At 39.4% G+C, this 14025-nt stretch overlaps 1 protein-coding gene across 1 annotated transcript; it reads left to right on the top strand.

Moving 5' to 3' along the window:
- Nucleotides 1-9969: 9969 nt before the first annotated feature.
- LOC120287196 (dirigent protein 21-like) lies at nt 9970-10548 on the top strand. Its single transcript, XM_039299910.1, has one exon. The coding sequence runs from the start codon at nt 9970-9972 to the stop codon at nt 10546-10548; it is 579 nt and encodes a 192-aa protein (XP_039155844.1).
- The last annotated feature ends 3477 nt before the right edge of the window (nt 10549-14025 follow it).

The following is a 14025-nucleotide window of genomic DNA, read 5'->3' as shown; positions in this document are numbered from 1 at the left end:
GGAAAATAGATGGTCAAAAAAATGTTTTCAAGTCAATAGAAAATCTCCCAATCAGATGATGGAAAAATGATTTCCTCTTTTCCCGTGCGTAATCTTCTGTTTTCCTTACTCATTTCTGCCCTCTTTCTTATGGAACCCTTTTGATCCCATCTCCTCCTCCTTCAACACCGACGATCAGTAGCAGCATAGCATCCCCTCATTCGGCGGTGCTGGATCTGCGCCCTCACAAAGCCCTAGGTTTCTGATCTCGTCCTCCTCCTCCTTCGACGTTGATGATTAGCAACGGCGGAGCATCCCCTCATCCAACGGTGCTCGATCTTCGCAACATGCCCTGCTTCCTCTACACTACTGGTTGTCGGCCACAGCCGCAAGCCAGCTTGAGCCTCGCCCTAGGCTAGCGAGGCTTCACCTAGCTCGATCCGGCAAAGGCGAGCTTGGGCCTCGCCAGATCGGGCGAACTCCCAACTGCGTGTGGGACCACAGCTTGAATGTTGTTCTGACACCCGTGAGGCCACAGCGAGGACGCTCTTTTGTTAAGAGGTGGAGAGTGTGACAACCTCCTCTCTTGTCCCACATCGCCTAGGGAGGGAGGTCTTGGTTAGCTTATAAGGCTTGTCCCTCTAATCTTTGTAACGCGTTTTAAAGCCGTGAGGGAAAATACCGTGGCTAGGAGCGGGCGGGTGACCCAAAGCGGACAATATTACACGGTAGGGCCCGGGATATTACAAGTCGGGCTCCCAATCTAGGCGAGCTCAAGCTCGCTGCCCAGATCTGGCGAGCTCGGGCAAGATCGGCTTTGGTGGAGCTCGGGCGAGATTGGCTGAGCCTCGAGCTCGCTGGATCTAGCGACCGGGTCTTGGTTGGTCGTGCTCGGGCAGCCGGCCATCATCAAGCATGCGGCGGAGGAAGGAGGAGGAGGAAGGAGGAAGGAAAAGAAAAAAGAAAAAGAAAGAAAAAGAATAAAAAGTTTGTTTTTTTAAATACAAATAATTAAATTTTTATTTAAAAAATACAAAAAAAAATAAAACTAATTTTTTGGTCAATTAAAAATATTAAAATTAAAAAATTTTGATCATTTTCCCAAACAATTAAATTAGCTAACGAACGATGGAAAATATTTTTCACTCGAAGTTTAGGTTTTGGCCGAATACCGGAAAATAAAGTCATTTTCTTGGAAAATGATTTCTAGGAAAATATTTTCCGGAAACATGATATTGTTTTGCAAACGAACAGACCTTTATGTTCAATCTATTTATTTTTCCCTATTGTAGTTTTAACTTTAATTGAACGATGAAACATATATGCTGGAAATAAGTCTGTCCAAATTCTCAAGATTCTCCTTTCGAGCCAAAGCGATAATGTGGTTCACTTGACGATTGACAAATATAAACTTACAGGGATGCGCATGATGATGGTGCCCCATGCAAATGCCAAGGAGAGATGTCACGAGTTGCTGGACCCGAACAGTTGCACGCTCTCCGATTGCCTTAAGGCATGTTCCGAGAAGCACCCCATGCAACGGCCTGGCGGATCATGCCTACCCGATCCCAATCACAAGTTCAGTTGCTATTGCAACTTCGACTGCTGATTATTATAGATCAGCCCCTTCTTATGATGATTTGCTACTTCGGGTCTCTCTTGTTCTCGGATCCCTTTTTTCCGCCTTTCCATTTGATCCTTAAGGGATTTGCAATCAGTGTCGAAAATAAAGGTGTGGCTACTTTGGTAACAAGTTGATAATGTCAATGCTCTCTCTCATATTTTCTTGCGCATACATGTATGTTTGCCTACCTAAGGGATTGGTCCGGGGTTTTATTATGATGGGGATTTTGCATGTCAAAAGTCTAAGGTCAACCAAAAGCCGATCCCTAGTTGCAACTACTTGGATCTAACCACAAACTTAGGAATCCCCTTTTGAATAATCGACTTATCGAGTAGATGGCTTTTCTTAGATAGAACCAAGAAAGGTGAACATGATTTGTTATATGAGAATTTTCCCAAAATCTATTTAACAATAGATCAATTTTGAGAAAATTGTCCAAAAAATACTAAACATATTACACTTTTATCAATTTAGTAATATACCTTTCAATTTTGCTATTAAGACCTCAATATTTTTCCCTTTTCTGCCAATTAAGTCTGTCCAACCAAATTTGGCCGAAATTCATTAATGTGAATGTTAGTGATGCTACGTAGGATGGCTGACATTGGCATGGACAATTTTTAATAATCTTTTGATTTTTTGATTTTTTCATTTTTTTATGATTATTTTTCCTTTCTTCTTCATTTTGCTGGTAGCCGCCTAGCCTCACCTTGGCAAGGGTAAGCCTCGACAACTGGCCCTCGCCTAGGCCAAGGTAGCCTCGCCAAGGTCAGCTGAGCGAAAGAGATGCTAGGTGACTAACCCTTGCCCAAGCTAGGCAGGGTGTCGCCTTGGCCTGCCCTCATTGAGTCTCACTTGTGGCAAGGGAGGCTAGCCCGCCCAACCACCAGCAGCGGGGTGTCGCCTTGGCCTGCCCTCATTGAGTCTCACTTGTGGCAAGGGAGGCTAGCCTGCCCAACCACCAGCAAAAGGAAGAAGGAAGAAGGAAGAAGGAAGAAGGAAGAAGGAACGGGAAAAAAAATTTTAAAAAAAAAATATTTAAAATTGTCCATGTTAGCATTGGCAATGCCATGTAAAATGATTGATATCCAAGTTAATGATTTTCGGCCAAAATTAACCAGATGGGCACAACTGGCAAAAAACTAAAAATGTTTATGACTCAAATATTGAAAAATTTAGAATTGATGACAAAATTGTAATAGATTTAAGATTTTTTAGACAATTTTATCAACATCTCCCCCGAAATAGATGGCTTTTTTCATTGATTAGATCATGGAATCTATATGTTTAGTACTGCATTATTTTGAAACAGTTTATTCATGGCACCAATTCATTCTACACAACCTCAAGACTACCCACCAAACCTATAACGCTTCCCAAACTTTGGAACGCAAAACACGCCCAAGTCAACCACACTATGGCCAGATCTCTACCCAAACTCAACCTCATCATGCTTCTCATCTCTCTGACCATCTTCGTCGCACGATCCCAAACATCGGCCCGCAGCCTGTCCATCGAAGCCGGGCCGAGAAAATCGGAGAAGCTGAGCCACCTCCACCCTACTTGCATGGAGTGTTCGCTGGCCCAAACTTCACCGCCACACAAGTAGCCTCAGCCCCGACCACTGGCCAATCCGCCACGTCCTTCGGCGGGGTCTTTGTGATCGACGACATGCTGAAGCTGGGCCTGACGCGGGCTCAAAGCTTGTCAGCCGGGCCCGAGGCCTCACGTCTTCGGCGTCCCAGGCCGAGTTGGCCTAGTTGATGGCCGTAAACTTGGTGTTCACCGAGGGGAAGTTCAATGGGAGCACTTTGAGTATGCTCGGAAGGAACAGCTTGGCGCTCGAGGTGAGGGAGATGGCAATTCCAGGAGGGACCGGAGCTTTCCAGCTCGCACGGGGTTATGTTCGGACCAAGATTCACACCATCAACCGGATGAGTGAACTTCTTGTTTCAGAGTATGATGTCTACATTTTGCATTACCAAGATATGTGATTTCTCGTTCGTATTTCTACGATCTATTCTTCCTTCTTCAAACAAGATAACAAAAAGGCTCATCACTTGTTGGTTGGATACTACATACATGTAAAACAAGCTGGGAATGATTTTACATGGTGGCCGTTAGATGGTTGGAAATTACATACATGTAAGACAAGTTGAGAATGATTTTTAAAAAAATTAATGAAAAATATGTTAAGATTAAAACTAAAATTTTTTAGTTGATTAAAAAAATTAAAATTTGATTCTTTTGTAATTTTTCCCAGAAAAAATAAAATCATATACTGAACAATGAAAAATATGATCATTTTCTTAGAAATTGAATTTCTTGAAAAATATTTTCTAAAAATGTAATATTTTTCGAGAACCAAATGGAGCATTGTTTACACAATTAAAATCAACGATAGATGCAAAAATATCAAGCTGAGGGAGATGTGAAAGAGACAAGAAGCATTTGCGATATTTAAGATTATTTCATTTAAAAAAAAATAAAAGTAACTTCAAACACCTAACAGCCATGGGGCAACGGCCCTACCAATCCCTTCGATCTTCAAATCTGAATTCTTTTGTATGTTAATCATGCAACGGTTTTCAATTTCCCTACGCCTTCATAAACCTCATCATAGTTCCCCAATCCAATCGCCTTTTTTGTCTAATTTTATTGTCGACAGTGAAATTTGACTAAACTCTTCTTGGGGATGCCTGGTCAGATGATCCGCGTGGAGGGTGCCGTGGCGGCACGAGATCGCCGTGTCAGAACCGGTTAAGAAAAGAGGAAAGTTGCTGAAATCATGTGCACGATGCGAGGTGCCAAGAAAAACGGTTGGGGCACGTTAAAGATGAGAACCGATTAAATGCGTGTTTATATGTAAATACATATGTGCCATCTAATTATTTGAAGATAAATAATCGAATGAATATCCAACCTTATCCTTTTTTTTTTTTTCTTTTCTTCCCATGGATAATTATCCTGTTTTATCACTCGCGTATTTCTAATCTTAAAAATCAGATTTTTTTTTTTTTTAAACTGCAACCACCTTCTTAAAAAAATCGAATATGGAGATATTTTTATTTGGCTATGTATATAGCCTCTTTGGACGGTTTTGTTCAAATACTTCACAAGAAAATGGATTTTCTAATTTGGCTAATATCATTCTTTCTTCTAAAGGAGCCTTATCTTCTTCGTTCTGTTATTGTGGTTCTATTGCGCTCACTCGTGATTCCATAATTACTTTTAGCTAATTTGGCGGTGGTAACATTTAGGTCCTCATTTTAATTGACACTTCCGTGGATATTCTTGCATCTCCATCTAGTTGGACGCTCCCACCTGGTGTTCCTGGCCACGTTAGATCTATTGAACATTCAAGTTGTGGACACATGATTCTAGGATCGCAGGTCCCACAAGATACTTGTTCTATCCCAAGACTGACCTGTATCTATGTTGGTTGCATGTATATGCTATCGATCCGATGTCGGAGTTCATGCAACTAGTGTCTATACAGCAGTCACCCATATTGGCATTGACTTTATGGATGTATCATATAAAAGCATACGTGCATAAATTGCAAGAACAATTTATAGCACGTATAGCATTATTTCTCATAAATGTATCGCGTTCAAGTACCCTATAAGAATTCTCAAGCTATGAATCCACAGCTGTGTGCAACTAGCATAGTTCTCGTGGTTAAGCTCCGTGTGGAAAAAACTTGCATAATGTCAATGGAAGCTTCTCTGTCTTCCCTCACCTTTCTCACTGCGATCAAATCCAAGGGATCGTTCGCTCGAGAACTGTCGGCTCGAGATCAGTTCAGGCTCAAGCCCGAGGAGATGACCCATGTTCACTTTTATCTCCATGATACATTCACCGGACAACACCTTACCGTAGCAACCGTGGCCCAGGTAGCGACAACGAATACATCGGCAACACATTTCGGTGCCGTCACAGTCATCAATGACCCATTTACCGTTATTGACACCTAAATTTGGTCAATTCATTTAGTTGTCTTTTATATTAAAATATTAAGAATCGACCCAAACCCCTAAACAAAATACCGTTAGCACAAATTGTAGGGTTATTACCATGAAAAATCTCAAACGGGTACACTTGTAACAAATTTAACCTATACTAATTTTTGGATCACCAAAAACTCCAAACTAAAATACTTGTGATAATTTTAATCCAAACTAAATTTTAGGCCACCAAAAACTCCAACCTAGTCACTCTTGACATATTTACCTCTTATTAGCTTCCGTCAAATTTTACCATGAAATTGCTGAGTTTGATAACACACACATGAAATACTATATCTACATGGGGTAAAATTATCACAAGCGTAGTGATTAGTTTTAAGAAAATTTTTCACGGATGTATCAAGTTGAGAATTTTATTACTTTAAAAATTAGTTTGAGTTAAATTTGTTTTGAAACCTTTCGTGGTATTAATCCAATTTATATGTAACGACCTCAACTCCATCTCTAGGGTCTTGAGCGACATGATTTATTTTCACGATGTCCCAAACTCGTAGTTGTCTCAATTCTTTTTATCTTGTTATCATACACATCTAGAAACATGAATAAACAACTCCCTAAACAAAAAATAGCTAGAAGACTGTGATATATATCATACATAACATACTAATTTATATTATAATAGTACTTTTACAAGCCCTTCCTCTACAAGCCTTTTTTTTTTTTTTTTTTTTCATTTTTACATCACATTACAAGTTTCCATACAAGCCAAGTGAATTCCTATCTCTTTTAGTGTGATTGTAGCTCGCAAAAGACGTAAGACCTCCATGCCTACAAGGCTAAAAGATGAGAGAGTCTTGGCAACTTAATAAATAAAATTCCTAATTCGATATTAGGAAAGCATTTTATCATTAAAGCCTAGCAAGTACAAGACTTGCAAACAGTGTCTATGGAAAATCAATATCAAATCCATTGGCATCTCTCGACTATTGATATGTGCTCGACTTTCAACTTTCCAAATAAGTTATTTCACTAAACAAGTTTATCAATCAGCACATAGTAACATGTACAATAAGTTTATTAACAATATCAATGGTTCTTCCCATACTTTCACGGGGTTCCAGCCTCAGATTGGGCATACGGCCTCAAGCCAAGCATCCCATACTCTCAAAGGCTTCCCATACTTTTAGAGACTTCCTGACTCAACCAAGGCATCTAGCCATCAAACTAGGCATCCGATACTTTGAGGGACTTCCTAACTCAACTAAGGCATTCGGCTATCAAGTCATGCATCACATACTTTCAAAGGCTTTCTAGCTAAATCAAGGCATCCCGTTTAATGAATGAGGCATTGCCGATAACGCTATGTGACTACGGGTGCTTTTTATTCTTTAAGTGCACACATAAGTTAATCGCATAAGCCAATTCTTTTTTTTCTTCTTAGTAGACTCATACATAGCCTGAAGGTGTGCTCATACATATGTGTGTGCCATGAATTCTAGTATTACATTAATAAACATGTCAGGAATGACCCTTGATTCGTGACTTGAGTCGATTACTTGGTGCCAATCTCCACAATGGACAAGGCTCAGAAATGGCATGCTCAATGCCAATTTAAGAGCTAACGGCCTTGGGCAATCCTCACACCAAACGAGACTTAGAACCGGTATGCTTAAATGCCGATCCAAGGCCTTGTGGCCTTAAGTGACTTTACCTTGCGTTGAACTCAACCCGAACGAACCTCGGCCTCATTCCAAGCGTGAACAACTCAAGCACATGTTCAAGCACAAACATGAGTAAAACCATACAAAAGATCAATATCTTACCCACGGCTTGATAGGTGAGCACCTAACTAGACTTAATAATGGAGTCTACCACCCTAGAGGATAAATAGAGATCTTACTTACCTAGATGAACCTCGAGAACTAACTTGAATGACTTGATGAGGGGTGATGTTGCAACATCGAGAGAAATAGAAGAATGGCGTGTAAATGACAAGAAAGGAGAAGAGGACTCAATGTGAGAATGAATGGGGGTGGTTCCCCTATTTATAGGCTCAAAACTCATCATTACCCTTTCCAATTGGCCCAATCGTCTTTCTTGAAGTGGCACAGCTATAACATCGAGGTAGCAAGCCTAGTTTGTAAGGTAGCATGCCTAGGGTCCTAGGAAAACACTTAACATCTTCTTATTGGACTACCGACTTCATGTTATCATGACTTAGCCTACTTGTTTTTTTAAGGAGAATCTTATGGTAATGATGACCATATCTACTATGGACAACTAAACCAATAAGTCACCAACTTCTCCTCCAAGGTAAATCTTTTGGTCATCATTACAAAATTTTCAGGTGGACATCTAAGCTAGTGACTATTAAATGCCTAGATTTGGTTAATCATGAGGGTAGGATATTTAGCACATGCCTAAATTAAAGAATTTACTTTCTAAGTTTTGGCTTTCTAGAATATTCTACTAAGTTCTCTTCTAATTGGTCCACTTAAGTTTTTGAGTCTTTTGCTTCTTCCTCAAGAAAAATCTTGAACCATCATTACCAAATCTTTAAGGGACACATAAGTGGGGGTGACTTGTTCTTGCATTAATGATATTATGTCTTCTCTTAATTGGTTTGTTTGTTCAAGAGTTCCTTACTTAATTCCCAAGGTGGATCTTTGGTAATCATTGCTAAATCTAGAAATATCTATCCAAAGTGGTGAGTCATCCTTCTTCAAGAAAAACTTAGGATATTCTAGAATGTTCTATTTTGTCCATTTCCAAGGAATATGACAACCATGGGAAATAGGCCATTGAAAGTGCAATCGGAACCAGGCAATGGCTTTTTGTATACATTCCCACAAGACCATTCTGACACACCCAAGATTCGCGGCAAAGACGCCCTTGGTGTGGTTGTCATAGGCAAAATTGCTTACTTCGATTAAGTTGGTGACCTAGGGCATAAGCTCAATGGCCAATCCTTGGATTGGTTACGGTCAAGCGTACCAGGCCCATGACTAGCTCGAAGCTTAAGGGAGGCCCAGGCGCAGGACCTAGCACACAACAGGGCTCCTAGCTTGGTCCGGTATCCATTACAAAGGGCCTATGGTCAATCCATAACTGGTCCATGGCCGAGCATACTTAGTCCATGTTTGGCTCTCGGTTATTGTGTGGTTGTGCGGGAGCAATCGATCCGTGGCCAACACATGGTCGCATCGGATCGACTCATGGTCATCCAAGGTCAATACATGACCGAGCAGAGTCACTCACAACAGGAACATGATCGCTTTGGATCGATCCATGATCATCCATCGATCCATGATGGTACATGACCATCCAATGACTAACTCTTATGGTCAAGCAACCATTCCATGGCCAAATGGCTCGGGTCCACTTGCATGGTCAGTGAATTGGTTCATGGCTGATCCCTTGATCAATCCATAGCCAATCATTTGCCTCCCTTCTAGTTGGGTCGATTGGTCCATGACCAACTTTGGAAATGATCAATGACCAATCCTTGCCACTAGCACATCGGATTCATAGCCATTTCTCATAGAGTGGAAAATCGGGATGTTACATTATATTTGCATTTTATTTTAGTCATGCATCACATGCAAATCACATTATCTTAAGACGATGTTACCACGGATCATCACGCGGCATAATCGAGAGTTATGGCTAGCCATATCCATAGCACTCAAATCCTAACTTTTGACCCCCCAAAAAAATATCCTTGTTAATAGGGTTTTATCTCCGATGGTTACTCAATTCAATAGTTATCCATTCAATTATATTCTTATCTACATTTGAATAATTTCAATTAAAAGTAGGGCTGCCGATGACCCTCGCCGACACAATAAAAAAAAATTACAATAATTGTTCAAGTCAACGCTAGCTATGCCGTATAGGACGGCCGATGCCCATAATAGTGATTTTTGAAAAATTGGCTAGAAGGACTAAAGTAGCAAATTGGTAAAAAAAATTAAAAATAAATTGGCCAAATTAAAAGGTTTAAAACTAAATTGACACAAGTACAATAGATCTAAGACTTTTTTTTTTTTTGTGGGCAATTTCCCATTTTATGGATGGATCTACACTTTGCTTTAGAACATTTCTCATGAATGAGTCATGGCGTACCCTCCAAGAATTCATCACTACCATTTTATCACAAAACAACTTCTTAAACTATCAGTTTACAGCTACCGTACAACTAACATTATTCTGTTTTGGGCTTTCAAGCTCTGCACGAAAAATTAGAGTGTCAGTGAAAGCTTCTCTGTAGTTAAATAGAGCAAAATCTACAGATGGAATTATACATGAACCTCGGCAGTCTCTTCAACACGCATCAAAGCTCCCTCTATCCCTCCATTTCTCTCTCTCTCTCTCTCTCTCTCTCTCTCTCTCTCACATATGGCTCCCTTCAAGACAAGTTTCACCATCTTGGCCGCATTCTTTTCCCTCACCTTTCTCACTACGATCAAATCCGAGACACTGTTCGCTCGAGAACTATCTGCTCCAGATCAGTTCGGGCTCAAAACCGAGAAGATGACCCATCTCCGCTTCTATCTTCACGACATAGTCACCGCGCAGCACCCTACTGCCGTGCCCGTCGCCCAAGCAGCGACAACAAATACATCATCTACGTCTTTTGGTCTCGTCTTGGTCATAGACGACCCGTTGACCGTGGGCCCAGACCTGAACTCAACGCTCGTCGGGAGAGCTCAGGGAATGTTTGTGATGTCATCACAAAGCGAGGTGAGCCTCACCATGACGATGAACTTGGTTTTCACGGAAGGAGCGTACAAGGGGAGCACGTTGAGCGTCTTGGCGCAGAACTTGGTTATGAAGAATCCGAGGGAGCTGGCCATCGTCGGCGGGACTGGCGTTTTCCGGTTTGCTCGTGGATATATTCAGCTGAGAACTCACACTATCAACATGACGACGCTGAATGCGATCGTGAAGTACGATGCTTACGCATTACATTACTGATGGTGAGCGTACGAGAACGAGCGCCGCGATGATAAAGGAAGCTTTATTTCTGTGCTTGTAAAAGAAGAGAAAATAAAAGGGAGGAGACTGATGTTAGGGCGTATTCAATTGAGAGCCTGCCCAAAACTACTGGTACTTCTAGCGGTCAGTTGGGGAAGATATTCCAGAGAAAATAACCTTGTCTTTTTTGTTCTTGTTTTAGGAAAAGATCAAGAGGGCATGTTCAAGTTCTATGAGTCAATTTTCCATATCTCTTGATGCAATTTCGGAATTCGATTCTTGCTAAATTGTCAAATGGTATGACCGACTTATTTCACTAAGCATTGGAGAGAAAAAAAGAAGACATTTTTGCCTTATAACCATGACCTAGCTTGATGTATAGTTGGTAACTATAATTTCACTAAACTTTGCAAGTAAACACGTGTTTGTTTATTAAAAGCATCTTTGATTAATCTCTAGATTACAAGTAGTGTATTTAACAATCAACCATGTTAGCATTGACTTTTTGGATATTTACTTGTTGCAACCTACCCTCAAGGGGCCATCCTTGGGAAATAGACTCAGAGGTATTCAGTCGAAAGATGGTTTGAATTAGCATTCACAAAAGATAGCTCGAGCACATGTGATCCGAAACAACCCATCGTTTCGAGTGCAAACTCTTCCAAATTTATACTTTAAGTGACATTGGGATACTCAATTTTACATTCATAACAACTTAATATTTTTAGGAGTTGCCACTAGTTATTTAGGGTCTACTTAAAACCAATTGAAATGAATTCCTACAGAATAAGAGATTTAGTGATTAGTGAATTGATTACATTAGTTGTCTAATTAATGCCATATCGTTACCTATTGTTCGCTAAAGTGACTAGGCAATCTTTTTAACAATTATGAGGCCTAGGATTCTTATTCGCTAATTGTCCAAGCGTTATGGTCTTAATTATTTAACCTAACCATCTAAAGGTGAAAATTAATAATCAATGTATTGAAAATGCACAATCAAGTAAAATCGAAATGAATGTGCGCAAACAGCTAGCTAGCATTAATAGTGCGTGCTAAAATGATGGAAGGTTTATTTGGGAAATTAATTAATCTTGAAAAAACAAAATGACCAAGCTGTCATATTGAAATTCGATGTATTTACAAGTTCATATCTTTTTCCGTGCATGGAGAGAGAGAGAGAGAGAGAGAGAGAGAGAGAGAGAGTTCTTGGCGATGGTTGCGCCATGAGAGGCAGCCATCGGAGTTAGCGGTTGCAGATGTGTAGAAGTGACCATTGGCGATGCTCGCAATGGGCGGCTGAATCCATATGTACCTGACCAAGGCTATAGAAAGTTTGAAGGGAGAGAGAAAAGCAATTTGCCTGAGAACAACAGTACTTGCCTAGACTTGATCCATCACGGGCTGGGCCATCACGTAGGCCTCACATCGAGTTGCATATGGATTCGATGTTCGTTCCATGTGTGAGTTCAATGGCTTCAGCACAAGCAGTCCTTAGATATGGATCTAAGGCAAAAATGTCCCCCTAAAAAGATACATTTGCAAGTGAGAAACAATGAGGAGAGAGAGAGAATCAAAAGGAAAAATTAACAAATGGAGAGCATATGTCTAGCAAAATGATTTTAAAAAAAAAAAATTATGTCATAATCTGCTCTATAGACATAGTAACATGACTAATATAATTTTGAAAAAAAAAAAATGATAACTATAAAAAAATCAAATAATAAATTATAAATTATTGTGAGACCCACTTCTCAAGAATTTGTGACTCACAATAAGCGGTTATTGTCATAGTAGCCTCAAAACTATTATGTTAACAAATCTCAATGTAGAATGACTAGAAAGTTGTAAAAATCGTCAAATTTATCCTTTAATATCTAGAGAGTTTAGACAATCTCTTTTCTTTTCTCCCATTAGACAATCCTTTAATATGTCTAGCAAAATGATTTTTAAAAAAATTTATGTCATAATCTGCTCTATAGACATAGTAACATGACTAATATAATTTTGAAAAAAAAAATGATAACTATAAAAAAATCAAATAATAAATTATAAATTATTGTGAGACCCACTTCTTCAAGAATTTGTGACTCACAATAAGAGGTTATTGTCATAGTAGCCTCAAAACTATTATGTTAACAAATCTCAATGTAGAATGACTAGAAAGTTGTAAAAATCGTCAAATTTATCCTTTAATATCTAGAGAGTTTAGACAATCTCTTTTCTTTTCTCCCATCAGGCACAAGAGCTGCTACTTATAAATGCATCACGCCCACATGCATCTTCATATGCCATGAATTAATTTCTCCCTGTTTTGGCGACATCCTTATCTTTTGAATTTGGAAATTGTTGAAATACTTCCAACGAGTTAGAATTCTTTGTACTTTTAGGGAAGGAAATTCGTGTGTAGATTGATTGACAAATTAGATCATTAGTATTTCGATGCAAATGTCACTCCGTCATTTAAAAAGCCACCAATGGATTTAATATCCCTATTGATAGGATATCTGTCCGGTTTAAACTTTGTTAGGCAAGTATAAATGTAATAAACATGCTTTGCCCTTTTTTAAGAAATAGTTTAATTAATATTCTTTCAAATTGTCTTGCAAGTACAGAAGCGTGGGGGTTTGGTCACAAGTTTGCAGGCTTATTTTGAATTCCCATAGTAAGGGTCAGCCTATAAGGTGAGGTCGTCTTAAAGATATCTATTTTGCTTCTTTTTCCGAAAAGATAATCTCGTGTTTACAGCCAATTCCTATATTAACATTAGCATTGGCTAAAGGTAGCCGTTTATCTTCTCTAATTCTAATTCTCTTTTCATATCTAACGTCCCATCTAGTTTCGGCTTCAATTGCATCTCTCCTCATCAATAAACTTTGCCACCCCTACGAAGGATGAAGGCCTTTGTTTATTGTCCAAAAATCACCTTGAGGGAAATAAATACTTCTAAGGACTTTACACCATAGCACATCAGGTGTTTGGACAAATCTCCAAGCTTGCTTTCCCAACATTACTTTATTAAAATCCATTAAGTCTTTAAAACCTAGGCCACCACACTCTTTTCTAGTTTTTAGATCTTCCCACCTTTTCCAATGAATGCCTCTTCTTACTACATTTTGTTTCCACCAAAACGAAGTTACTCTCTCCTTGATAGTGCAGCAAATGGATATAGAGATTTTGAAAATAGACATAGTATATTGGGGTAAGGCTTAAATAACTGTATTGATGAGAACTTCCTTTCCCACCTTTGAAATCAACCTCTCTTTCCATCATTCAAGTTTCCTTTCGACTTTAATAAGAATCCAAGCAAGCATTTGCTTTTTTGTTTGATGCCAATCAGATGGAATTTCAAGATACTTCCCCCTTTTTTTTTAAAAAAAATGGAACTCTTAATTCAATAGCTAAATTTTGTTTGAGGCTCTATGGTCAATCTCTCCCTATGAATAACACTGATTTCTTAAGATTTATATCTTGTCC

Source organism: Eucalyptus grandis, chromosome 1 (assembly GCF_016545825.1).
Source record: "Eucalyptus grandis isolate ANBG69807.140 chromosome 1, ASM1654582v1, whole genome shotgun sequence".
NCBI classification, from domain to species: Eukaryota; Viridiplantae; Streptophyta; class Magnoliopsida; order Myrtales; family Myrtaceae; genus Eucalyptus; species Eucalyptus grandis.
This window is presented reverse-complemented; position numbering and strand designations above follow the sequence as displayed.